The sequence below is a fragment of the Dama dama genome, chromosome 31, assembly GCF_033118175.1.
Source record: "Dama dama isolate Ldn47 chromosome 31, ASM3311817v1, whole genome shotgun sequence".
In the NCBI taxonomy this organism is placed as follows: domain Eukaryota; kingdom Metazoa; phylum Chordata; class Mammalia; order Artiodactyla; family Cervidae; genus Dama; species Dama dama.
This window is the reverse complement of record NC_083711.1, coordinates 38,393,657-38,420,565: the sequence shown is the minus strand read 5'-3', so window position 1 is coordinate 38,420,565 and position 26,909 is coordinate 38,393,657. Positions and strand designations below refer to the sequence as shown.

The 26,909-nt window shown below is 34.3% G+C and overlaps 1 protein-coding gene across 1 annotated transcript in view; it reads right to left on the bottom strand.

The window, feature by feature from the left end:
* Positions 1-26,909, bottom strand: part of CADM2 (cell adhesion molecule 2) — a 366,017-nt gene that overhangs the window by 133,256 nt on the left and 205,852 nt on the right. Inside the window, exon 5 of the mRNA XM_061133950.1 lies at positions 16,100-16,270. Within this exon, the coding sequence (XP_060989933.1) occupies positions 16,100-16,270 (171 nt within the window). The remainder of the gene's footprint in view (positions 1-16,099; positions 16,271-26,909) is intronic.

The following is a 26,909-nucleotide window of genomic DNA, read 5'->3' as shown; positions in this document are numbered from 1 at the left end:
GGTGGCTCAGATGGTAACAAATCCACCTGCGATGTGGGAGACCTCGGCTCAATCCCTGGTTTGGGAAGATTCCCTGGAGGAGGGCAAGGCAACCTACTCCAGTATTCTTGTCTGGAGAATCCCCATGGACAGAGGAACCTGGCGGACTACAGTCCATGCAGTCACAAAGATTCAGACACGACTAAGAACAGCACAGCATAGTTTATTTAGAGGTGAGAATTTGTATAAATACAGTCCCCTGAATGGTTCAGCATTCCCTCTAGATCCAAATTACAGAATTTGAATTATAGGCAAATGTAAAAGCAGATAATATGTTTAGCAAGTATTTTTGTGAAACTTTTAGGAAGATCACCAAATAATCTCTAGGTTAGCAAAATCAAGTCATATAATGTGCTGTGCTCTGCTTAGGCGCTCAGTCATGTCTGACTCTTTGGGACCCCACGGTCTGGTTAACTGAGCTCTTAATTAATATTGAAATCTACTCATTTCATTTTTATAGCTTCACAACCTTTCTTTCATCTAGTCTACAATAACAGTGAATGGCACTGGGAAGACCCAGAGGAATCGGGTGGAGAAGGAGGTGGGAGAGGGGATCGGGATGGGGAATACATGTAACTCCATGGCTGATTCATGTCAATGTATGACAAAACCCACTGAAATGTTGTGAAGTAATTAGCCTCCAACTAATAAAGAAAAACAAAAAAACAGTGAATGGTCTTCCCCTGTGTCAACTTTTTCCACCTCTAAATTATAATTCTGGAGCTAAACAAAATTGTTTTCTTAAACATACACCTGATGATATCAATTTTTGTGTTAAGTCTTCACTCTTAAGATTAAAAGCAAAATAATCAGCATGACCTTTAAGTCCTATCCTGACCTACACAGATCTTCACTCTTATATCTTGTAACACTCAATTCATTCTTTAAATTCCAGGTAATTATATTTTCTTCCATGCATTTTAATGAACATGTTTCTTCTTAACTTTATACAAATTGTGTGAAATGCTCTATTTGGGGAGGATTGTTTGCCTTTTGAACTCTTTTAAACCTTAACCCAAACATCATTTACTGTGGACAAGCATTTATTACCTTTATGTTCAGTCAGATATCTCTGTTACATTTTCTCTTTTTCACCCATGTGTAATTTTTAAAAGGCATTGCTGTATCCTCAGTGTCTAGCATAGTGCTTTATACAGAATCTGTGCTTAATAAATAAATTATTAAATGAAGAAACACATTAAATTTATTTCCTTATCATTTTAATTCATTAATTTTAAAATATTAAAACAGTGATTAATTGAAATGTTACTGAGTTCCACATTTGTATGTAGAATTCATCTTAAATGCTCATGTCACAAACCTTAGATTTTCTTTTATTCTTAGCACATATTTAATTTCATTGTCTACTGCTGATTATTTTCCTGGTATAAATTTTCTACATTAGATAATATTAGATAACAACTTTCCATGATTATAAAAATGACAATTTGTTTTTAATGTATATACCACATAAGTAAATGACCTCTCTCCTCATCTGACTTTGACAAGGGAAGTACTCAATTATGAAGAGATTTTTCTATATAATCAGTCAAAATTCTAGTTTATAATACAATGAAATGTCAGTATTTCTGTTTAAACATACCATGTTTTCTATGTACTCAAAATTACAATTTTACCACACCAAAACTACAGTAATGTGATTACTATCCCAAACCTGACTCTCAAATATTCTTTTTTGAGGACAGGAAATCACTTGGGCTTTAATGAGATTTTTACTTAATAACAAATATCTCTATCATTATGATTCCTATTATATTTTCATTGTTCACTTTATTGTGTCCATAAGAAGATGATTGAATACTGCTAGCAAATTATCAATAACATCCTATGAATATCTTTAAATTAGTATAGAACTCCTATTCTTACTCAGACATCTGTTAGCCAACAAAAAACACCAAAGGAAACAAACAAACAAACAAACTGTAGTCATCTCAAAATTGAATTAATTTTAAGAATCATGTTTCCAGGATTTCTTCAAAATATTTATTTTAATAATTGCAACCCCAATGTAAACATATTTTTCTCTTATTTATGTATTAAAATAAATGGGAAATTTTCAGTAGCAACACAATGCACAATAGATAGTAATATTCCAAAATAGTATTCAAACGTATGCATATATTATGCCATTAATCTTTTTTATAATCCAGATGTGAATAGTAGTCCAAGCCTTTCAATGCATGTCTTTGCCAGTTAGTATAAAGAATTACAGTGATTTTCCTGGTGGTCCAGTGGTTAGGACTACATGCTTCCACAGCAGGGGGTGTGTGTTTATCCCTGGTCACAGGAACTAAAATACCACCTGCTGCATGGTGTGGCCAAGAAAAAAAAAAAAAAAGAATTACAATTTTTTTTTGCCCCTGTCCATATTTAGATTATTTGTAGATTTTCTTCTTGGTTGTACATTTTCATTTCAAAAATATAGGGAATATATTTTAACCAAAGTTTACTTGGACTGTAATTCCATGCTTGCTTTGGAAATAATCTCTCACAGTTTAGGTACGATGTGAGATGCATTTCATCCTGCTCTACTTCTTCACAAAACAGAATGACATATTTTATCTTTTTCTTCAATACTTTGTGGATGTGGATGATGTTCTGTTTTTAAATTACTGATATAATGTATTGTACTATACCAATTAAACATTTAAAAAATGGGGAGTTAGTAGAAATGTATTATTACTACCACTATTAATTCACACTTGCTTTATACTATATGTTAAACTCAATTTTTGCAAGGTAATAATTTCCATGATGTTTCTAAGATGTCTTCAAATAAGCCAACTCTAACAATATCATATTTATTAACCATAAGTTTATGTATACAGTAATATAATATTTATTGCAGATAATATGCAATGTTTATAATATGTTACTATATATACACACAGATGAATGACAGAGAACAGTAAATAATTAGATTTAAATTATTTCAGGATATATACTGCTATTATAAAACACTGTACTTAGTAAAATATGTATTTTTTCGCATGTCTTCTTCATTCATCACACTTTGAATATCAAAATCTAAGACCTTAACCTATTCGATTGTATGTTGTCAGATCCTAACAAAATGCTTGCTATGTTGGAAGAGTTCTTTAAAGTTTAGATGAATATGTGAATGAGTTCTTTCCTACTTCTTTCAAAATACAAGCAAGTGGGGAAGTTTTGCACAGGTATATAAAATATAGGGATAGAGTCATTCATCTACAAATTATTTTTCAGTAGTTATTAACAAGCAAAATATGCAGATACTTTAATGGGTAATGTTTCTTTCCTCCCTAGGCTTTTTTTTATAGGAAAATATACTTTAGCATTCATCTTTAAAATTAATAAGATGTTTTAAAAAAACACAGTTTTAAAGAATTAATTATTTTACTTATATGAAAGATTCCAGGGCTCATTTATGTGTGTGTGCATAGTCGCTCAGTTGTGTCCGACTCTTTGCGGCCCCATGAAGTGTATCCTGCCAGGTTCCTCTGTCCATGGGGATTTTCCAGGCAAGAATACTGGAGTGGGTTGCCTTGCCCTCCTCCAGGGAATCTTTCCAACCCAGGGATTGAACCCAGATCTCCTGCATTGCAGGCAGATTCTTTATCATCTGAGCCACAAGGGAAGCCCAAGAATACCGGAGTTGGTGGCTTATCCCTTCTCCAGGGGATCTTGCCAACCCAGGAATTGAACCAGGGTCTCCTGAACTGCAGGCAGATTTTTTACCAGCTGAGCTACCAGGTCTCATTTATAAAGAAGCACAATTACTTTCAAGAGACAGATTAATGGACAAAATGTTAGCTTTTAAATTATTATTTAAAAATTTAAAATTGTTATCAACTTGAAAAGTAAAGATACCCCCTATTTTATTTGAATGATTTAGTGTTTGAATCAAAGTAAAGATATTGATCCAGTGGAATGGATTTTCTATTTTTAACAAAGATTTTAGAAATTTGAAAAGATGTGACACATGACTGCTTTCCAAGATGTACAAGAACTCTTAAAACTCAACAAAAAGAAAGACAAAACAACCCAATTAAAAAAAAAATCATCAAAAATCTAAGCAGACACCTCAACAAATATATACACAAAAGGAAAAGAGTCATATGAAAAGATGCTCAGCATCAAATGTCATTATGGAATTGCAAATTTAAACAATGAGATACCACTGCACATCATCTGCCTATGTGTGTGTGCTCATTCTAGTCAATAGTGTTTAACTCTTTGGGACCCTGTGGACTCTAGACTGCCTGTCTCCTCATGTCCATGGGATTCTTCAGGCAAGAATACTGGAGTGGGTTGCTGTGCCCTCCTCCAAGGGATCTTCCTGACCCAGAAGTTGAACTGGCATCTCCTGCACTGCAGGTGGATTCTTTTGCTCACAGAATCATCTGGGAAGTCCACACATTATACAGAGTGGACAAAATCCAAAAGCGTGACACCACCAAATGCTGATGAGTAGTTAGAGCAACAGGAACTCTCATTCACTGCTGGTGGGAATGCAGAATGGTTCAGCCACTTTAGGTGAGAGTTTCAGCTTCCTAAAAACTAAGCATGCCTTCCCATAATAATATATATATAGTACAAGATAAACATATTACTTTTTATATTCACTTAATTTATTTGTCTTTCACTAAAATGTCTTTCGGAGAAGGCAATGGCAGCCCACTCCAGTACTCTTGCCTGGAAAATCCCATGGACAGAGGAGCCTGGTGGGCTGCAGTCCATGGGGTTGCTGAAGAGTCGGACACGACTGAGTGACTTCACTTTTACTTTTCACTTTCATGCATTGGAGAAGGAAATGGCAACCCCCTCCAGTGTTCTTGCCTAGAGAATCCCGGGGACAAGGGAGCCTGGTGGGGTCTCATGGAGTCGGATGTGACTAAAGCGACTTAGCAGCAGCAGCAAAATGTGTTTAAATTAAAATTCAAATAACTTTACTCAAAGGAGTTGAAAATTTATGTTTGTGCTTACTTATGAATATATACAGTAGCTATTTTCATAATTGCCAGAAATTGGAAGTAACTAAGATATCTTTTAGTAGGCAAATGGATAAAGAAACACTGGTACATATAGACAGTGAAATATTATTCAGCAGTAAGAAGAAATATGCTATCAAGTCACAGGAATATATATTGGAATCTTAAATACATATTGCTAAATGAAAGAGGACAATCTGAAAAGGTTATATCCTATATAATTCCAACTATATATCCTAGAAAAATGCAAAACCACTGTCAATTAAAATATCAATGATTATCATGGAATCTCGAGGAGAAAAAGAGCAATCAAGAAGTAAAGCACATGGTTTTAAGGACAGTGAACTTATTTTCTATGATACTGTAAATATGGCTACATGGCATTATACATTGGTCAAGAACTATACAACATAAAGAATGAACACTAAAATAAATTATAAATTTTAGTTAACAATAATCTATTAATGTTAGTTCATCGGCTGTAAAAATTATACTATAATAATGCAAAATGTTAATAATAGGAGAAACTGAGGAGGTGGGATACCAGTGTATATGAGGACTCTGCTTTTCAATCAATCTTTCTGATAAACAAAGTCAGCTTTAAAGAATAAAGCCTATTGATTTAAAAGAAGAAAAAAAATGTCTATGAACCCAGATAGTAAAAACCATCCCCCTCTGCTGATATATTAGCAGCTAATACAATAAAGCTGAATATATTAATAGGTTGCACTAGTTTTCTAACCATGTTTTTCTCTAAGAATTATCTGTGTGTGTATTATAATTCATTCAGAAAATAGGGCTAACATAATCTGAAAGTGCTGGGACCTTGAATAGGCAGTCTCTAAAAAAGTAAGCCTTTATCTTTTAAAAATAGACATATCTATTTTTTCAATGAATAATTACTTTGCAGTGTTGTGTTTCTGCTGTAAAACGAGGTGAATCAGCTCTATGTATACACAGACCCCCTCTCTACTGGACCCCACTCTCGCTCCCCCATCCCTTCTATCCACGTCAGCACAGAGCCCTGAGTTGAGCTCCCTGAGCTGAGAGCAGCTTCCCACTAACTATCTATTTCACACATGATAATGTATATATGTCAATCCCCATCTCCCAGTTGATAACACTTATGTGTGGGATCTAAAATACAACACAAATGAACTTATTTGCAAAACACAAACAGACTTACAGACACAGAGAACAGATTTGCGGTTGCCAAGGGAATGGGGGTTAGGGAAGGGATGAATAGGGAGTTTGGAATTACCAGATGCAAGCTATCGTATAGAGAATGAATACGTTATAAGAACCTATTGTACAGCACAGAGAACTATATTCAATATCCTGTATAAACCATAATGAAAAAGAATGTATATGTATGTATATATATGTAACTGAATCATTTTGCTGTACAACAGAAACGAACACAACATGATAAATCAACCATGCTATGCTTAGTCGCTCAGTCGTGTCCAACTCTGCAACCCCATGGACTGTAGCCCGCCGGCTCCTCTGTCCATGGGGATTCTCCAGGCAAGAATACTGGAGTGGGTCACCAGGCCCTTCTGCAGGGGATCTTCCCAACCCAGGGATCAAACCCACAGCACAGGTGGATTCTTTATCGTCTGAGCCATCAGGGAAACCCAAATCAGCCATAATTCAATAAAAAAAAAAGGTAAAGGAAAAGAGACTTATAAAATGAAATTAGTTATTAAATTGAACATTTAAAATACAAGGTAGTAATGATTTATATTTATTTTCCCCAATATTAGGTTTTACTTGCCAAAATCATTTCTGTCTCATTTTATTATTAAATTTTTATTCTCTATTAAAATGACTTAAAGTTATCTTCAAAAGATACATGGACATCTATAGTATACATGGATCATATCATTTGGGGACTCTTTTTGACATATTTTTATGAAATTAATTTCCTTTCTTAAAATAATGTTAAACATTATAAAAAGTTTTATACATAACTATTTTATGATAAGCTTGATCAAGAAAGACCACTTGAGACTATATTATTCTAACCTATGAATTTGTTATCTTTTTAAACTATGGAATCTCTACTTGCAAATACATATATTCTTCTTCACTGGGCTTTAATAACACAAGAAATGTTAATTCTATTCATAATATAAATTTTATAGTAACACTTCGAATTCCTACACTTAGATCACTTAAAATATTTTATGATCCAATTACTTTTAACATTTCGTTATTGCTGGGACTAAATAAAACATTCCCATTAAATATATAAAAAATTAACTCATGACCAGTATGTGCCAGTAATATATTACTATGGGTGATATACTAAATGAATGTGTTTTCCCTGAAAAAGTTGAAAAATAGAGGTTGTACATTAGGCCAATTTTAATAATATAATTAAATGTATTTTTTTCTAAGTGACACACACACACACACATAGATCATTTCATGATTCTAACAGGTACATGTGTTATGAGCTTTGTGAAATATTTTGGGCTCTATTAAACATACTTCCAAAGCACCTTCATGTATAAATGTGGCATTTTGTTAATCAAAATAACTTTATTTTATGTGGAAAAGTTAATCTAAAGATAATTTTCATTTCACCTTTAGCAGTTCCTCTATTTATATCTGTCCTTCTGTACCATAGAAAACGTGTGGTAGATAAGATAATTAGAAAACCAACATTTTACAGATTAGGATGCCAGATGAGTGAGAGATGTTACTTTAAAATGAAACTTGTAACATTCACCTTTATGTCTAATAAACCTATATAGCCTGAAACATTTAATCAAGCACTCTCTATAATAAATAGAAATGTAGTGGAAGCATAATTGCTACAACTAACATGGGACAAGTTAAACTGTTCAGGGTTAAAGGGATATATAAGTTTGTGTAGGAAGGATTGAGTTGGTGGGAATTAATTACTTTGCAAATGAAAAAGGACAAATGCCAAAGTCTACACTTAATGAAGAATCTCTGCCTACGTTTGAAAATATTTCTGTTCTGTGTCATGTATATCTACAGTGGAAATGAAGTTGGGTTCATGCTGCGTGCACGCTAAGTCACTTCAGACATGTCAGACTCTTTACAACCCATGGACTGTAGCCCACCAGGTTCCTCTGTCCACGGTCTTTTCCAGACAAGAATACTGGAGTAGGCTGCCATGCCCTCCTCAAAAATAAAGTTACAAACAAAAACATAATCAAAGCTTCCAAGCTCATCTGTATTCAATCTCTCCTACTATAAACAGAATTTTATTTTTTATTCTATTTTATTGAAACAAGTAGAATCAAAGTAGAACTGATCAAGTACAAGAGATGGTCCCAGAAAACAGTAAATATATACAGTCAAGACTTCCGTTCCTCTAGGAACAAAGTAATTCTCTCTAAAAGACCAAAATAAGAAAGGAAAATCTTTAGAAATACAAATTTGTAATATAACATGCTAAAAAGAAAAAGGATTAATTGTATTATTTATTTGCATGTTAACTAGAATGGAAATAAAAGCCTCAAGAAGGTAAAGATCAGGACTGTAAATTGACCATTTAACTCCTTGTATTATTATGGTAATGAATCCAGCAGCTTTTTGGCTATTAAAGGTACATAATGCGTTTCTTATTTTTAGTCATTAACCTAATTGATCTCATTTAAGCACACAATTTCAACACTGAATCTTCCTAAGTCATTCCCTCCATCCCATCCTCCCTCCCTTCCTCTCTCTCTCTCTCTTTTTCTTTTTTTCTTTACCAGGTTTCTCACAAATTCTCACACTGAATTTGTTTAGGCTCACAAGCAGGAGGTCTTCTATCACTTAAACTATCTACTGTTTTGAAAGTTGATGCCCATGGATGTGTGAATAGTTACTTCTTGTATAAGCAAATTATGGTACAGTTACACAATAAAAATACTAAAAAAATTATTATTGATAGCATAAGATTTCATGGCTCAATGATTATGTATATTTATCCCTTACAACACACATACACATAACACTTAAAACCTGGTCTCTTATTTATCCATGTTGGCAGTTCAGTGTCACAGTACTAAAATATTTTCTCAAAACACTCATTATTCTGAAATATTCTAATCTGTCTCTTGTGTTTTCATTTTCAGTAACAGTTGATTTTTACATAATTGTGTCAATGTCACACACAGAAAATGAATGTTTAGTTATTTTCTTATTTTCTGTGCCTTTACATAGTTCTTTCTGTTAGTGGATATAACATATTCTTACTGAGAATTAAACAAAATATGACTCATACAATCTGTTCATCTAAAGACTGAATCAGAAAAATAAAATATTATTGTTTTAAGGGGATTTGTATAAAATAGTAAGATGAATTGGAATTTCCATTTAAAAAAGAGAGTGACTTTTTTCACTGCTCGGGTGCAACACATGCTATTACCTGTTATTTGTAATTTGAAAGCACTTGTGGTCCACAGTGAAAAGTCTGTATTTTCTTAAATTTCAAGTTTAAAGAAATTCTTTTCCATATATAACATTAAAATTTAAGATTAATATTTTATAAAGCAATGAATGCTGCTGTGACATATTTTACAGGCTGAGTCCTACTAAACTGTATGTCATAGTGTTACAGAATTATAACATTTAGCTCTAGGAACATAATTCCTCATCCAATGTGTTCTCATTATGCTCCTTAACTGTATGTGCTTAATGCTTATGTCTTATTTCTCATCAAACTTGCCTTTCCACAATAACACAGAATTTTTATTTCAAGTGTAGTCATAACTTCCCAAGTGCAGGAATACATACTTACTCTTGTCAGTCGCCACAGAAAACAATGACATCTCTTCTGCTCTGGGAATCCAAAAGCTGTTCCTCTATTCAGGTCAGTCTTTGCAATTACTCATAATAGGAACATTGTAAAATTGTACGGAACTTCTACGTTTATGTCCCACAAACTCTAGACTCATCACCTTTTTACTTTTCCAATCCTTCTTTCTATTTTCCCCCACTTGCATCTACAGAATTTCCACATCATGCATACTGCACATGTGGACTTATGTAGAGTCAAGATCTGCTGTCTCTGGAAGTATTTACTAGGATCCTTTAATCCCTATTCATAGGCGTTTAGGAAGACCACACCCAACCTGACCAGTTTGCTCTAACTTTGATGCAAACTGGTATTAAATGTCCCTCTTCACCTTTCATTCTTCATTTCATCCCTGAGGAATGTTCTGCATCCCTAGAGGAACACTCGGTATTATCATCAGTTAGTTTTAATTAACTTCACATACTTGAATGATAGTATGTGAGATGCTAGAAAAAATAATTTAAATAGATCTGGCCTCTGCTTTCTAGCCATTAACATATTAAACCATGACAGATGAGTTTTTATTTTTAATTGCCATAAAGTATAATATTTGTCATGTAAACCTTTATAAAAATTAGGCAATTCAATTGTGTTCCTCCATGAAGATGAAGTTTGCTTAATAATGCACACAGAAATGTGATAAACAGCTAAGTATATACTTTCTGGGCATTTTTATGTAATAGTTCCATTTTGGACCCCCAGGGGAGTGAAAAGGACTTTGGAAGCTAACAATTGGCATCTTACAGCTCACTTGAAATAATCTCAACAGTCATAAACAATTCTCTAGAATCTAAACAATAATCAGATAAAGTCACTCTATGCTTGGGGGGAGAAAAAAGAAAGGCAAGTTTATTCCATGACCAGCTCTAAAAGAGGACAGAGACTAATACGTCTAGCAATTATAGAAACTAGCATGATTAACCACATGTCTTTATAATAGAAGGTCTAGTTCTGCTTTAATACTTGTGCTTTGTAGGTAAAAATTATCAGCATACACATTACTGAATTGTCCCCAGTCCCCAAAGAATCTAATTCAGAACCCTCTTCAGAATATTTAAAGTGTCTGTTGCTCAGTCATGTCTGAATCTTTGCAGTCCCCTAAACAGTAGCCCAACAAGCTCCTCTGACCATGGAATTCTCCAGGCAAGAATACTGGAGTGGGTTGCCATTTCCTTCTCAAGGTTATCTCCCTAACTCAGGGATCAAACCTAGATCTCTTGCATTGCAGGTGGATTCTTTACCATCTGAGCCACCAGGAACATCCTCAGAATATTTAGAACAAACCTAAATTCTCTCCTAACTCTTTCTTATATATACCCAAAGATCCAAATCGCCTTCTGTATGATTTTTCTAGACTGTTGGTAGGTTTCTGGTGATCTCTGGCTGGTGATCTTTAACATTTTCCATGACAATTTTTATTATTTTTCTTTTACTATGTGTTGAAAACTGCAGCTAGCCTAATAATCACAAATATTTTTAAACAGTCTTATTTGGCTTTGTATAAAGGTGAAAATAAAGTTTAAATCAAAATACTGATGATCAGGGTATTTCTTGATATACTGAATACATAACATTTCATATTATGAATGATATACTGATTAAGTAAGAGCACATAGAAAAATGAAGGAACTATAGAATGAATGCTAACGTTTCCCCAAAATTCCATACAGTCAGCAAAAATAAGCCTGGGGGCTGACTGTGGCTCAGATCATGAACCCTTTATTGCAAAATTCAGACTTAAATAGAAGAAAGTAGGGAAAACCACTAGACAATTCAGGTATGACTTAAATAAAAGCCCTTATGATTATACCGTGGAAGTGACAAATGGATTCAAGGGATGAGATCTGATAGACAGAGTGCCTGAAGAACTATGGATGGAGGTTCATGACATTGTACAGGAGGCAGGGATCAAGACCATCCCCAAGAAAAAGAAACACAAAAAGGCAAAATGGTTGTCTGACGAAGCCTTATAAACAGCTGAGAAAAGAAGCTAAAAGCAAAGGAGAAAAAGAAAGATACACCCATTTGAATGCAGATTTCCAAAGAATAGCAAGGAGAGATAAGAAAGCCTTCCTCAGCGATCAATGCAAAGAAATAGAGGGAAAGACCAGGTAGAGATCTCTTCAAGAAAATTAAAACACCAAGGGAACATTACATGCAAAGATGGGAACAATAAAGAACAGAAATGGTATGGACCAAACAGAAGCAGAAGATATTAAGAGGTGGCAGGAATACACAGAAGAAATGTACAAAAAAGATCTTCATGACCCAGATAACCACAATGGTGTAATCACTCACCTAGAGCCAGACATCCTGGAGTACGAAGTGGGCCTTAGGAAGCATCATTATAAACAAAACTAGTGGAGGTGATGGAATTCCAGTTGAGCTATTTTAAATCCTAAAAGATGATGCTGTGCAAGTGCTGCACTCAATATGGCAGCAAATTTGGAAAACTCAGCAGTGGACACAGGACTGGAAAATGTCACTTTTCATTCCAGTCCCAAAGAAAGGCAATGCCAAAGAATGTTCGCACAATTGTACTCATCTTACACACTAGCAAAAATGCTCAAAATTCTCCAAGCCAGGCTTCAACAGCACTTGAACCATGAACTTCCAGATGTTCAAGCTGGTTTTAGAAAAGGCAGAGGAACCAGAGATCAAATTGCCAACATCCATTGGATCATAGAAAAATCACAAGAATTCCAGAAAAAAATATCTATTTCTGCTTTATTGACTGCGCCAAAGCCTTTGACTGTGTGGATCACAACAAACTAAGGAAAATTCCTAAAGAGATGCAAATATCAGACCACCTGACCTGCCTCCTGAGAAATCTGTATGCAGGTCAAGAAGCAACAGTTAGAACTGGCCATGACACAACAGATTGGTTCTAAATCAGGAAAGGAGTACATCAAGGCTGTATATTGTCACCCTGCTTATTTAACTTACATGCAGAGTACATCATGAGAAATGCCAGGCTGGATGAAGCACAAGCTGGAATCAATTTTCTGGGAGAAATATCAAAAACCTCAAATATGCAGAAAACAGCATGCTTATGGCAGAAAGCGAAGAACTGAAGAGCCTCTTGATGAAAGTGAAACAGCAGGGTGAAAAATTGGTTTAAAGCTCAACATTCAGAAAACTAAGATCATGGCATCTGGTCCCATCACTTCATGGGAAATAGATGGGGAAATAATGGAAACTAAATGAAAGAATTTAATTTTTATGGTTCTAAAATCCCTGCAGATGGTAACTGCAGCCATGAAATTAAAAGACTCTTGCTCCTTGGAAGAAAAGCTATGACCAATCTAGACAGCATATTAAAAAGCAGAGACCTCTTTACAAACAAAGTTTCATCTGGTCAAAGCTATGGTTTTTCTAGTAGTTGTGTATGGATGTCAGAGTTGGACTATAAAGAAAGCTGAAAAAAAATTAATTAATTAATTAAAAAAAAAAAAAAAGATGAGCATTGAAGACTTGATGCTTTTGAACTATGGTGTTGGAGAAGACTCTTTTGAAAGTCCCTTGGACTGCAAGGAGATCCAACCAGTCCATCCTAAAGGAAATCAGTCCTGAATATTCATTAGAAGGACTGATGCTGAAGCTGAAACTCCAATACTTTGGCTACCTGTTGGGAAGAACTGACTCATTTGAAAAGACCTTGATGCTGGGACAGATTGAAGGTGGGATGAGAAGTGGACAACAGAGGATGAGATGGTTGGATGGCATCAGCTACTCGATGGACATGAGTTTGAGTAAGCCCTGGGAGTTGATGATGGACAGGGAAGTCTGGTGTGCTGCAGTCCATAAAGAGTTGGACACGACTGAGCAACTGAACTGAAATGAACTGAAAGTTTACATGTGGAAACTTAATCCCCAATGTGATGTTATTAGAACGTAAGGACTTTGGATGCTCATGACTGGGATTAGCATCCTTACAAAAGAGATCCCAGAGATTCTTCTGCCATGTGCCTAATAGAAGATGGTCGACTATGAGACAAGGTCAGGGTCCTCACCAGACAGTAAATGTGCCTGCTCCTTGATCTTCAATTTTTGGTCCTCAGAATTATGGGAAATAAATTTCTATTTCTTATAAACCACCCAGACAATAGTATTTTTTTTTTTTTTCACAGCAGCCTGAACCAACTAAGAAAAAAGACAATTGATATTTATCTAAGGCTTGCTGAATGCCATAAACTTCAGTTGTCTAGCTTGGTCCTCACAGAAATTCTCTAATTTATAATCAAAACTCAAGCACTTTCAGTAATTGTCACAAGGTCTCACTGAAAATAAATGTTGAAATTTGGAAATAATCTCAATTTGGGCTCTAAAATATGCTTTTCTTCAAATCCACTTCAATGAGAACAGGAGGAAAATTTATGAAACTAATATATTTGAAAGTAGTCTTAAATTTTTAATAAGTTAATAGCTATTAAAGCAAGAATAAATAAAATAATATGAGCAATAATTAAAAATAATTATCTGATTGATATTTTCTCTGTTACAAATTTAAAAACATCTCGTCCTCCTGATACTTCTCTGAACTTTTCTCATGATACTCTCTACTTTACTCTCTACTCCGGTCTCACTGATATCCTTGCTATTTCTAGAAACATAAAAACAACACACACGTTCCTATATCAGGACATTTATACTTGCCCTTCTCTGTTAATTTTGTGTATATGTATTTATTTAAATAGTTAAACATACTAATTCAGTTAAAATATTTTTATTTAAATATATTTACATATATATTATATATAAATAAAATTTATATATCATATAATGTATTCATATAAATATTTAGAATATTATATTTAAATGACATGTTAATACCATATAATATTATGGTATAGTATATAATGATATAATATGATGTGATATTATATGTGACAAATTATATATTTATAATTAAATGCAATATATATTTGTTACATACTAATACAAACATACATTTGCTATCCTTGACTTCCATTCTAATTGCACTCATCACTTTCCTGCTTTTTTTTCCCTTCACACTTAATACATATCTTTCTATATGTTGTATTTATTTTGCTTTTCTGTCACTTCTACCTAGAACAGATACTATAGGGAACTGGAATTTGTTGCTGTTTGTGATAGTGGTGATTTTGACACTTGGAGACAATCTCAACATGTTTTGTTAAAGTTGTACTTTTTTGATCACCTCTGTAATCCCAGTGCCCAAAGGAATACCTGTTTCATAGTAGGTACTTGATATATTCTTATTAAGTAAATAAACACAAACAAAATATGAGACATATTAGAAGACTAGTACCTAGACAACTTTTAAGATTTAATGTAATTTCATACCACACACACACGCAAAACTTAAACTCAAACTATAATTTATCACAGATAACAAACTCCATTAAAAAAAAAACGTCTAATATTGGAAAAAATAAAGTAATAGCATTCAGAAACATAATTATTTGTGCTATACTTTTCAACTTTGTTATATATTTCAATTCATTCCTCTTCCTTTTAATAAATATTTATAGATCACCTGCTATATCCCAAGGATATTGCTAACTACCAAAGTGTCATGATCGCAAGTTGATCATTTGCTAGTTGTGTGAACTAGGCCAAGTGATTCAATCACTATAATCTTCAGTGATCTTATTCATAAACTGAGTAAAGAGAGTGGTAACTTCATCAGGCTGTTACGCTGATGCCCTAACATAAGATAACAGCAGTTAAGGTAAGGCCAGCAAAGCATTTCAGTACTGCCCAAGCTCACCAGTCATCCAATTTATGTTCTTATCACTGTGAACAATAATTATGTTGATAAAGAAAACATAATAGATACATCCCTGTGTTTATAAAGACTTAGTATATTTTTAAAAATAGAAAAAAAAAGTCTAATTTTAAAAGAACAGATGTGAAGCCATATTTGCATATAATAACGTTATATTTAGAAAGTTCATCAAGGCTTTCTCAGATTTCCACCTCTCACTGACTGCCAAAATTCCTGATCTTCTTGGCCAACAACTGGAAGATAACTAGGAATGTTAACCTTTTGATATCTCCTTTCTTCTTCTATTTTGTCAAGAATGGGCAAGGACTCCTTTCCTTTGAGTGTGGTTATTATTATGGAGGTTAGTTTTACTTCATTTGGCTGTAGATTTCGCTGCACACTTGCTGTAACTTCCAGGTAATTTTAAAATAATTTTAAATGTAGATGCGGAGATTTGCCACCACGATAGAGAGCTTTGGAATAGCATTTACTTACAGTGTATTTCTAGCACCTGCATGGCCACCTGAGGGGTGGCATTGAGAGATTCGTGGTCTACTCTGCAGATGACTGCCACGCCATCATCACTTCTGTCCACTCGGAAATCCAGTGTGCTGCTGACTGTGAACGTCTTGCGATTTGCATCCTCTTCCTTTAAATATTTTACATCTGAAAATAAAATATAAAATTTAAAATTCTGTGAAAGTCTCTTTGAAATGTAACAGATCTCATTTATTCAAGACACCATTGGAAGTGCTTTCTCCTTATCTTTATCCAATCATAAAAAGCAAATATTTGTTAGTTTGACATTTTACCCATTTCGAGTAAACAGAAATAAAACTACTTCAGATATATATTTTAAAAGTTAAATACAGAAATAAAAGGGCAAGTCATAGCCCCCTTTTTAATACTCCATTAGAAAAATTAGGCCGTTTTACAATATTAGTCTCTTTTCTTTAGATTTAGATATTACTAAAAGATAATCTTGATTTTCTGAACCACAAGCAAGTGAGAAGGGCCACCTGGGTATGCCTAAAAGGAAGTACAATGTATTTGAGTTATGATTTTTAACATGAACAATGTGAGGTCAACATAATTGCTAAAAAATAGCTAAGATGAGAAAGTTGTCATCTTTGGTAGAGAAGGAGGACAGTCATGTGAACATTTTGAATATTCAAATATCTATCTCTCTCTATATATATTTGCAATGAAATTTCTGTTGAAATAAATGCTTTTCTCTTAGCTGAAGAATTTGTTTCAGCATGATGAGAATACTTCCCTCAAGATGTGAATTGACATATCAGTATTTAAACTTATTGTGCACTGATTTCAGATTTAACCTTAAATGGTGCACTTAGGGATTATTTGTTCTCTATGGAAAAGAGATTTAATAAGATTTTCATTTAATTTGAAATTTCTCAAATGTAAAGTAGCTGATAAGAAGAGGATAATTTTAATGGATTAGAAATAAAAATGATAGTCTAAGGTTAAAATATCACTTTAACAAGATCTTAAATATAGTTGAGGGAGAAAGCTGCTCTAATTTCTTAATGTTTCAACTTAAGTGGACAATGATATTTTTAGGAAACATGTTCTTTTGCATAAAATATTTGATTCTAGCATGTATTAAATATTTTAAAGCTATTTAAAAATATATCGATGATATCAAATTAACATAAATTCAGCTTTTCTATTGTTGTGCTCTATGCAAAGATTTGACTTGGAAATGATATTGAATTTTATATATTTGACAGGAAGATATTTGCATGGTCCATTGTGCTTTACTTATTTCCAGAGAAGAATGTCTTTATCTTATTGATTTTAAAAATAAAGTAAAATTAGTAAAGGATGCACTTAGTTGCTCAGTCATGTTCCACACTTTGCAACCCCCTGGACTGTAGTCTGCCAGGCTCCTCTGCCCATGGGGATTCTCCAGGTAAGAGTAACGGAGTGGGTTGCCATTCCCTCCTCCAGGGGATCTTCCCAACACAGGGATGGGACCTAGGTCTCCTGCATTGCAGGATTGCAGGCGGGTGATTTAATGTCTGAGCCACCAGGAAAGCCATGATAAAGGATAAGCCTAGATAAACATTCCATGTCTTGTTTGGAAAATATCTGTTTAGGATTTTGTTCAGAAATATCTAAGTTAGGATTTTTACCACCAAAAGCTCTATGAAATTTCGGCAGTTTTTGAGAAGAAGAATTTCCAACATTTGGAAAGGAAAGAAGGAGCATAGTATCTTAACTCTATTTTTTAACTGTAAATTAATCATACAGGGTATAGGGCTTTCCATCAACATGTGTCTTATGAAATATCTCATTTTTGTTAGCCAAAGTCATTTCTGAGATTTTTGCGTTTGAAAATTAGATTCAACTTCAGTTAAAAAATATTAGAGTGAAAGATGAAACGATCTTCTTTTAGTCAAAATATGTCAAGATAATATAGATGTATTTATAGTTCTTTGGTATATTAAAAAAATGAGGCTCTCTTACTTTTCAGTGTCTCATAAATTTATACAAAATGTTGCCTCATTTTTATATTTTGTATCCTTGCCTATAAATCTATGCCCATGTTTTCTTGTTGAAAGCTCCAAGCAGTAGAAATTTAAGAAAATTTAGATCTCTTGACAAAATTCTTGCATAATTATGTTACACAATATGTAAGAAATTATTCCAAAATATTGCTTATATTCTTTAATTTTAATAACAGCTGCATTTTAAGAACCCACACATCTGCTTCCTTCAGCTATATTCTTCACAAAAATGTCATTTTATGTAATATTAATTGGACACATAAAATCTGATAGCAGTTGTATATAACATAAAATATTAATGAGCATCATTCAAGCAGAATAAATAAAAGTATAATTTGTTGCTTTTAATATTAGTTCATGTGACATCTTATAGGGTTACTAGAAGGCATAAGATAAACAGGAAAAAGTATACCAAAGAGCCAGTTGTAATATCTTTGCCCATATTTCTGCTGACATTCTCCTCACCAAACAGGAAATAGCACTTAAAATTTATTTTCATTTAGCTTTCTAGCTTTATAAAGTAACTGATGTATTACATAGTTACAGAATTAATAGAAATTTCTTTATATGGCACAGTTAATCTGATGATTCCATATATATTCTTGTTTCATGTTCTGTATTGTTTTAGAGAGCTTCTATATTTTTCTTCTTTGGCAAGTAAGTCACAGCATTACTTCATCGCTTTGTGATCTAAAACAGTGTTTCTCAAAAATGCAATGTGCATCTGAATCATATTAGAATCTTGTTAAAATGCAAATTCTGATTCAATAGCGGTGAGATAGAGCCTGAAAGTCTGTTGCTGGCCTACAGAATTATTTTCAAGAGCAAGGGTATAATGTATACATCATCACTGTAGGGGATAAGACCAAAGGTGAGTGAATACTGGAACTAACTTTACTCACTTCTCTCCCTCTCTCTCTTTTTATTGCCACTCTTTGTAAGCTTAACATTCCTTCACTATTTCAACATATATTTCTCCTTTATTTACATTTTTGAAAATAGCCATGTCATGTATTATATAATGTGTTGGTTCAATGGCCAGTGAAGCAAAGGGCAAACATTAAACACAGGAATTTGTAGGATTACTTTCCATTATAATCCTTGAAGTCACCCTTCTATCTTTTTCCAAAGGAGATTATGGACATGTGAGCACTTGTTCTCAAGTAATCAGAAATGTGATTGCTTTTGGTTGGTGGTGGTTGTGTAACTGAGGAGGATCCCATGGGGCCGGGGAGGTCGGGGAGGTCAGGTGGCAGGTCTTCCTTTGTATCCTCTGCTTTAGCTCCTTTCTGAAGTACCCAGATAACAGTATTTGATGCAAATTTTCTGAATTCTTTTGCAGATGTAAACTCCTACCCACCTCAACCAAATGGAAGACGTTAACTATTTGATGACTCAGAGCACATCAGTCAGTTCAGTTCAGTGGCTCAGTCGTGTCCGACTCTTTGCAACCATGGACTGCTGCACACCAGTCTTCCCTTGTCCATCATCAACTCCCAGAGCTTGCTCAAACTCATGTCCATCAAGTCAGTGATGCCATCCAACTGTCTCATCCTCTGTTATCCCCTTCTCCTCCTGCCTTCAAACTTTCCTAGAATCAGGGTCTTTTCTAATGAGTCAGCCCTTCACATCAGATGGCCAAGGTATTGGAGCTTCAGCTTCAGTGTCAGTCCTTCCAATGAATATTCAGGATTGATTTCCTTTAGAGATTGACTGGTTAGATCTCCTTGCAGTTCAAGGGACTCTCAAGAGTCTTCTCCAACATCACAGTTCAAGAGTACATAAGGACTGATATTTACTGAATCTTGGGGGAGCCTGAGGCTTTTTAGATCAGAGCCACCTCATCTCCTTGCATGACCATGCAATAAAAATGTCTCTGCTCCAAACTCTGACATTTTAGTTTGTTTGGCCTCACTGTGTATCACTGTTGAGCATAGGAACTTAATAGTCGCAAATTGTCTCATTATACTACTGTGTTTATACTGCATGCTTTAGAAATCTTCTATAAGGGACTGTTTTAAAATACCTGCCTAAAAATTCCTCAAGTATGCTTCCCAATGAAAGTTATTTTCTTGAAACTTTCATGGTGAAGTTTAAAGTGAAGATTCTCTCTCAATATTTATAGTATGTATCTGTATAAGAGAGCTGGATCATAAAGAAGGCTGAGTGCCAAAGAATTGACTCTTGAATTGTGGTGCTGGAGAAGATTCTTAAGAGTCCTTTGGACTGTAAGGGGATCAAACCTGTCAACCCTAAAGGAAATCAACCCTGAATATTTGAAACTTGAAACTAACACAACATTGTAAATCAGCTATATTTAAATACAAATTTAAAAATTAAATAAATAAAAAACCTGAGTTGAGTTATCTAGGGAATGAAACAAAAGGTTATCTGGACATTTTTACATTCAAATCTCTTAAAAAAGTCAGATCTCAGGAGATAACTCTAGATCCATTTTTTCCCCCAGATTTATAATATTAGGCTGCATGCATGCTAAGTTGCTTCAGTTGTGTCTGACTCTTTATGACCCCATGGACCTTGACCTGCCAGGCTCCTCTGTCTCTGAGATTCTCCAGCAAAGAATATTGGAGTGGGTTGCTATGCTCTCCTCCAGGAGATCTTCCTGACCCAGAGATCGAACCCATGTTTCCTGCATGAACAGGTGGGTTCTTTACCACTAGCACAACCTGGGAAGCCCTAATATTAGGTTACCTGCCTCTGCATCTGCAGCTTCTGGCCACCTTTGTACTAGACTTTTAGAAGGAATATCCTTCTAAGGTGAAGTTTCTTCAGATGTTACTTTGCCTCCACAATGGTTCCAATCACCCTGAGTGTTGCAATCTGAACTTTTGTGATGTATTTCCTTTCTGTTCTTTAGTGACTTTGATTCCCTTTAAACAGATCCAGAACAAATATAATCCCATTTTTATAAAAGGAAATCTTGTCCTGAATCCTAGGTTAGCCCTTTCTTTCAGACTTGCACCTGAAGAGGACCAGTTTCCTTTTAAACAATTGCAAAGCCAATAAGCCACACTTGGAACAAGGTTGGGATTTAAATATAGTTCTGCCTTGTAGCCAATACTAGAAGGATCATACCTTCTCATAACTGGGATAAAACTCTTGGAATTTTGTAACATATTTTGTGACTTCTCCACAACTATTTGGGCTTTGAATTTTTTGGTCATGAGCAAAGTTGCAAGGTCTTAGTGTATACCCCAAATTTCTATGCTTATGTAGAATATGAACTCTGTTATTATTTTCAGAGTCTGTGTTTGTAGGTGTTTTTCCAAGAATCAAATGGCAGTTTCAACAAGAGATTTCAATAAATTTATTCTGAATCCATACATTGTTATTAATGGTGCTTTAAATGACACCATTGTTAGTAAGCTGAAAGGTGGTCTTCTTGCCATACAGGAGAGACAATGTGGGCATTAAAAAATGAGATAACTTGTTTTTATTGTCAAAAACTTGGAGTGACCATATTGGACAAATAGATATGTTATATAATTCTTGTTTAAAAGAAGCTGTATAGATCAAAATTTATAAAAGTGAATACATCATTTTTAGAAGGCAATCAACTCTCTTCGTTTAAAAAAAAATGACATAATGTAACTATGTCTAGTTAACTCAGTCAGTAACACAGATGTATATTTTAGAACTAATTTGTCTTGAAGGGATTGTTGGTACTTTTTCTTTTCTTATGGCTTAAGTGTACAACAGAATTTTTTTTTTTTTTTTTTTTTTTTTTACAAACCATCTTCTTTTTTTTTTTTTTTTAACTATTCAAGTTAAGCATTTGATTTTATATCTACTTCAAACTTTCTCCAAACCAAAAATACTGAGGCCATGTCTTATATGGTAAAACTTTAAAGTCTGGCAACCACTTTCATTTGTTCACTGGATAAGACCTCAAAACAAATTCTTGAAGCAAATTTCAGTAATGCCTATGAGTATTCCTTCATACTGGAGAAAGCAATGGCAACCCACTACAATATTCTTGCCTGGAGAATCCCATGCGCAGAGGAACATGGCAGGCTACAGTCTGTGGGGTCGCAAGAGCCGGACACAACTTAGCGACTAAACTGCTACTACTAAAATTCACATCGGAGAAGGGAATGGCAACCCACTCCAGTATTCTTGCCTGGAGAATTCCATGGACAGAGGAGCCTGGCGGGCTGCAGTCCATGGGGTCACAGAGAGTCAGACACGACTGAGTGACTATCACACACACACACACACACACACACACTCCTTCATTCAACCCCAATTAGAATGCAGTAGAGTTTTATAAATCTCTTTTGCAATAGTCTACTTTTATAAGAAGGTGCTACACATAATCCTGGTTTGTAAAGCTGTGGCTTTATCATTCACTAGCAATGCAAAATATTTGTTTCACTTGACAAGGAATTTTATTGAAGCTCAGTTTTTGTTAATAGATTTCAAAAGCTCAGATGAGCAAAATAATATTTACAGGGGATTGATGAAGGGAGCATAATTCATTTATCTAAACATTCTAAAATCACTTTAACTTTATTCAGATGAGTCAAATGTTACAGTCTTTATCAAATTCCTCTTAAGTATTACCCCATAGGTATATATTCAGAGGTGCTATAAAGACCCACTCTATGATATTTGTTGTATATACCTCGGTGGTGGTTTAGTTGCTAAGTCATGTCCAACTCTTCCAATCCCATGGACTGTAGGCTTCCAGGCTCCTCTGTCCATGGGATTTTCCAGGCAAGAATACTGGAGTGGGTTGTCATTTCCTTCTCCAGGGGATCTTCTGGACCCAGGAATGAAATGCAGGTCTCCTGAATTGGAGGTGGATTCGTCCACTGCAGGGAGATTCTTTACCAACTGAACTTATTGTCAAATTATTTCAATACATAGACTTTCGTCTAAAACATGAACTCGGAGAGAAATGCTCTTGAGTCTTGGAACCATGAAATGTCAGATCTCTTGTACAAATGGTTTCTGAACATAGTATTTAACTCATCATGTCTCTCTTTTTTGTACCATCTAAAGTGTACTAACAAAAGTTTGGCAAATGTGAAAATGTGAACAGTTTTATAAGAAGATTGCTTATTGATTTCATTTTAGGTTTCATCTTATTTTTCTACAATAATTTAGCAGTTGTATCATATTCATGTATCGATTCATTCATATTAACTTTTATGTTATCAGTGTTTTTTGTATTTATGCAAAATCCTTCTATAACACGAGGTATGAGTCACTCTCCCTCAAAAACACTGGATGTTGTTCAATCATTGCTTGACGGCTCAGAAAATTTAAATATTTGAATAGAAAATTTCTACTAAGGTTACTTTAGAACATCACTAAGAGGAATACTGCTCAGTTTAGAAGAATTATTAGGAAAGAAGAGTTATCTTTTTAAATTTTTATTTTTAAAGTTTTTTTGATGTGTAACTTTTTTTAAAGTCTTTGTTGAATCTGTTACAATATTGCTTCTGGCTTGTTTTATTTTTTATTTCTTTTTGCTTTTCTGGCTGTGAGGCATGTGGGATCTTAGCTCCCTACCAGGGGTCGAATCTGTATCCCCTGCACTGGTAGGTAAAATCCTAACCACTGAATCTCCAGGGAAATCCCCAGAGTCATCTCCCTTGAAGATTATTGAGGTATATAGTCTTAGATCACTTTCCCCCAAGTGATTGCTTATTTCTATATTTAATTCTATATTTACATTTATTTAATTCCCTATTTAGTGGTGTGCACCTTACAAAAATACCAAGAACTGGTTTGCTAAGTCCAGGAAAGGATTCAGTAGAGAAGAGAGTCACCTCCTTTAAAGTTATTAAGGTGAAGACTGAGAGTAATTTAACCTAAATGACTCACTTATTCTCCATATAAAAACCTTGCGCTCATATCATGTGTTAAATAACATGCTAGATTTTGTATGTGAAAACTTAAAGAAAGAAATCCCAGTCTGTTGAGAGAGACAGATATGTAGCTATGGTATTTAAATATTTTAGAGAACTTTTAGTGTGTTCAAAATACCAAAGAGAAAAACAGTTTAAAGATTCATAATAATCAGATACACTCCCTGATCTTCACCCTATCAGATACCTCTTTTGAAAAAAGTATGGTAGACTGACTATTTTAGAAAAAATGGCTACTTAGGAAATTAGTTCTTAATAGTGACACCCCAAGAGACAGATTAGTTGGTTCTCAAGAAAATCTTAATTTTATTAGTACATTCTTTGAATATCCAGTAGCAATATGAACATTACTTATTATTTCTGTACCACTAATGTAATGAACTGAAAGCCAGAGTTTGCCAGTTTCAGCATAGTTTCCCTCTTTCTGACTTACCCGCCTTGTTCATGAGCTTTGATGTATTAATATACCCAGCATAACTTGTGGAACTTATCTTGGGCACTTTAGGCTTAGTTTATACCCTATCAAGTGTTCACAAATAAAACCTCAGAAGAAGGTAGGGTATGGGGAAATAGAAACATTTTTTATATTTAATCCAAGAGCATAATTTTTTATTAGAGACTCCTTAATATTTTATATTTAACAGAATTATAGTAATTAAATCTAAAAGTTATATTAACATGTGAAAATAAATCTATAACCCTCTATAGTGTCTGTACTTGATGAATTTGAATTCATAATGTTTGCCATAATCAGATTTTTGCTTTTTAATAGTAAATCCCTCTCTAATGTAATTTCTTTTGTAGATATTCCTTACCTAGAAATTTCCATACTCTGTAGCATAATTAAATTAGGTGTGATTAAACCTGAAGAGGCATCTGACCCCCAGTTAGATGTAATTAAACCTGAAGAGGTACCTGACTCCCAGGTGCATAATATCCAGGGTAGAAAGTTTGAAACTTTACTCCCAAATAGAACCAATGTAGTTAACTAGCTGTTTCAGAATCTCTCTCATATATCTCAATGTGATTTAAAACCCTGAAAAGTTCAAAGAAATTGAAGTAAAAACATATGCTTGAGCACACACGTATACACACACAGGCACACACATATACCACAGCTAATTTCAGGGAAGCCATGATTTAGCCTATCTAATGAGAGAATATAATTAATGATGTACAGAAAATGTGAGCAAAATAGAGGAAGAAGCAGAGAGCAGGGTGTTCTTACAGACGAAAGAAACTAAGTCACTATGAAGCCAGTCCATCAGCGAACTATTTATATCCAGGGAATAACCTTTATGGTAATAAAGAGGTTCCCTTGTGTTCCTTTAACTTGATAGTGGCCAGAAAAAACCTTAAAATAACCTCTTTTCACTTGAGAGTATGTTGAGTGAATCTCAGTGCCATTAACCAAAAGTTTAGACATGAAAAGTCAACTATCACTTGTAACCTCTTCTAAGAAAAGATTTTATATTTTGTGCACTATATCCTTAGGCTGACTCAAAAATATAATACCATCTGACTGAAAAATGTTATAAAAATGATTACCCAATTCTAAGTCTGGTGCCTTAAGGTAGGCACTATAATTGCATAGATTATAATGTCCTTCCTTCTACTGAAGATTGAAAGATTTATTTTGTTTTCTATTAAAAAAGTGTTTTAATGCAGGCCCAAAAGATGATAAAAGATGGCAGAAAAAATTTTAAAAGCCCATGCACTAAAGTAAACTCTATAAGAAAATTTTTAAAAATCTATCCACTGAAATAAATTCTATAAGTAGCAGGCAAGTGTGACTCCTCTGAAACGCTTACGTAATTTTCTAGCTATCAAAAATTCAGTTTATGAAATCTTGTAGCATTAAGAAAATATAAGAAAAATAAACATGCCGCTTATCAACCTATTTTGAAAATGAGTCATTTGCATCAGTAAAACATCTGTAATGTGACATCACCCTTCTGAATACAAGTTTCTCTCTACTGTCTACTACCATTGATTATTTTTCACAGGTTATCTTGTTTACTGAGAAACATGCTATTTTTAAATTCTAACTACACACTGGAATTTTCATAAGGTTCAATACAATTCATGTATTCATAAATAAAGTACTATTTTTCATTTACTCTTCCTTTATTCTGTTGTTATTGTTCAGTCACTAAGTTGTGTCTGACTCTTTTCAACCACCTGGACAGCAGGATGCTAGGCTCCTCTGTCCTCCACTGTCTCCCAGAGTTTGCTTGATTCATGTCCATTGGGTCAGTGATGTTATCCAACCATCTCATTCTCTGTCCCTCCTCCCTTCTCCTTTTGACTTCAATCTTTCCCAGCATCAGAGTCTTTTCCAATGTATTCGCTATTCACATCAGGTGGCCAAAGTATTGGAGCTTCAGCTTCAGCATCAGTCCTTCCAATGAATATTCAGGGCTGGCTTCCTTTAGGATCGCCTAGTTTGATCTCCTTGCTGTCCAACAGATTCTCAAGAATCTTCTCTAGCACTACAATTCAAAAGCATTAATTCTTTGGCCCTCAGCCTTCTTCTGGTCCAACTCTCACATCCATAAATGACTACTAGAAAAACCATAGCTTTGACTATACAAGCCTTTGTTAGCAAAGTAATGTCTCTGCTTTTTAATATGCTGTTGAGATTTGTCATAGTTTTCCTTTCAAGGAGCAAGAGTCTTTTAATTTCATGGCTGCAGTAACCAACTGCAGTGATTTTGGAGCTCAAGAAAATAAAATCTTTCACTGCTTCCACTTTTCCCCCTTCTATTTGCCATGAAGAGATGTGACTGCATGCCATAATCTTAGTTTTTTGTATGTTGAGTTTCAAGCCAGCTTTTCATTCTCCTCTTTCACCCTCATCAAGAGGCTCTTTAGTTC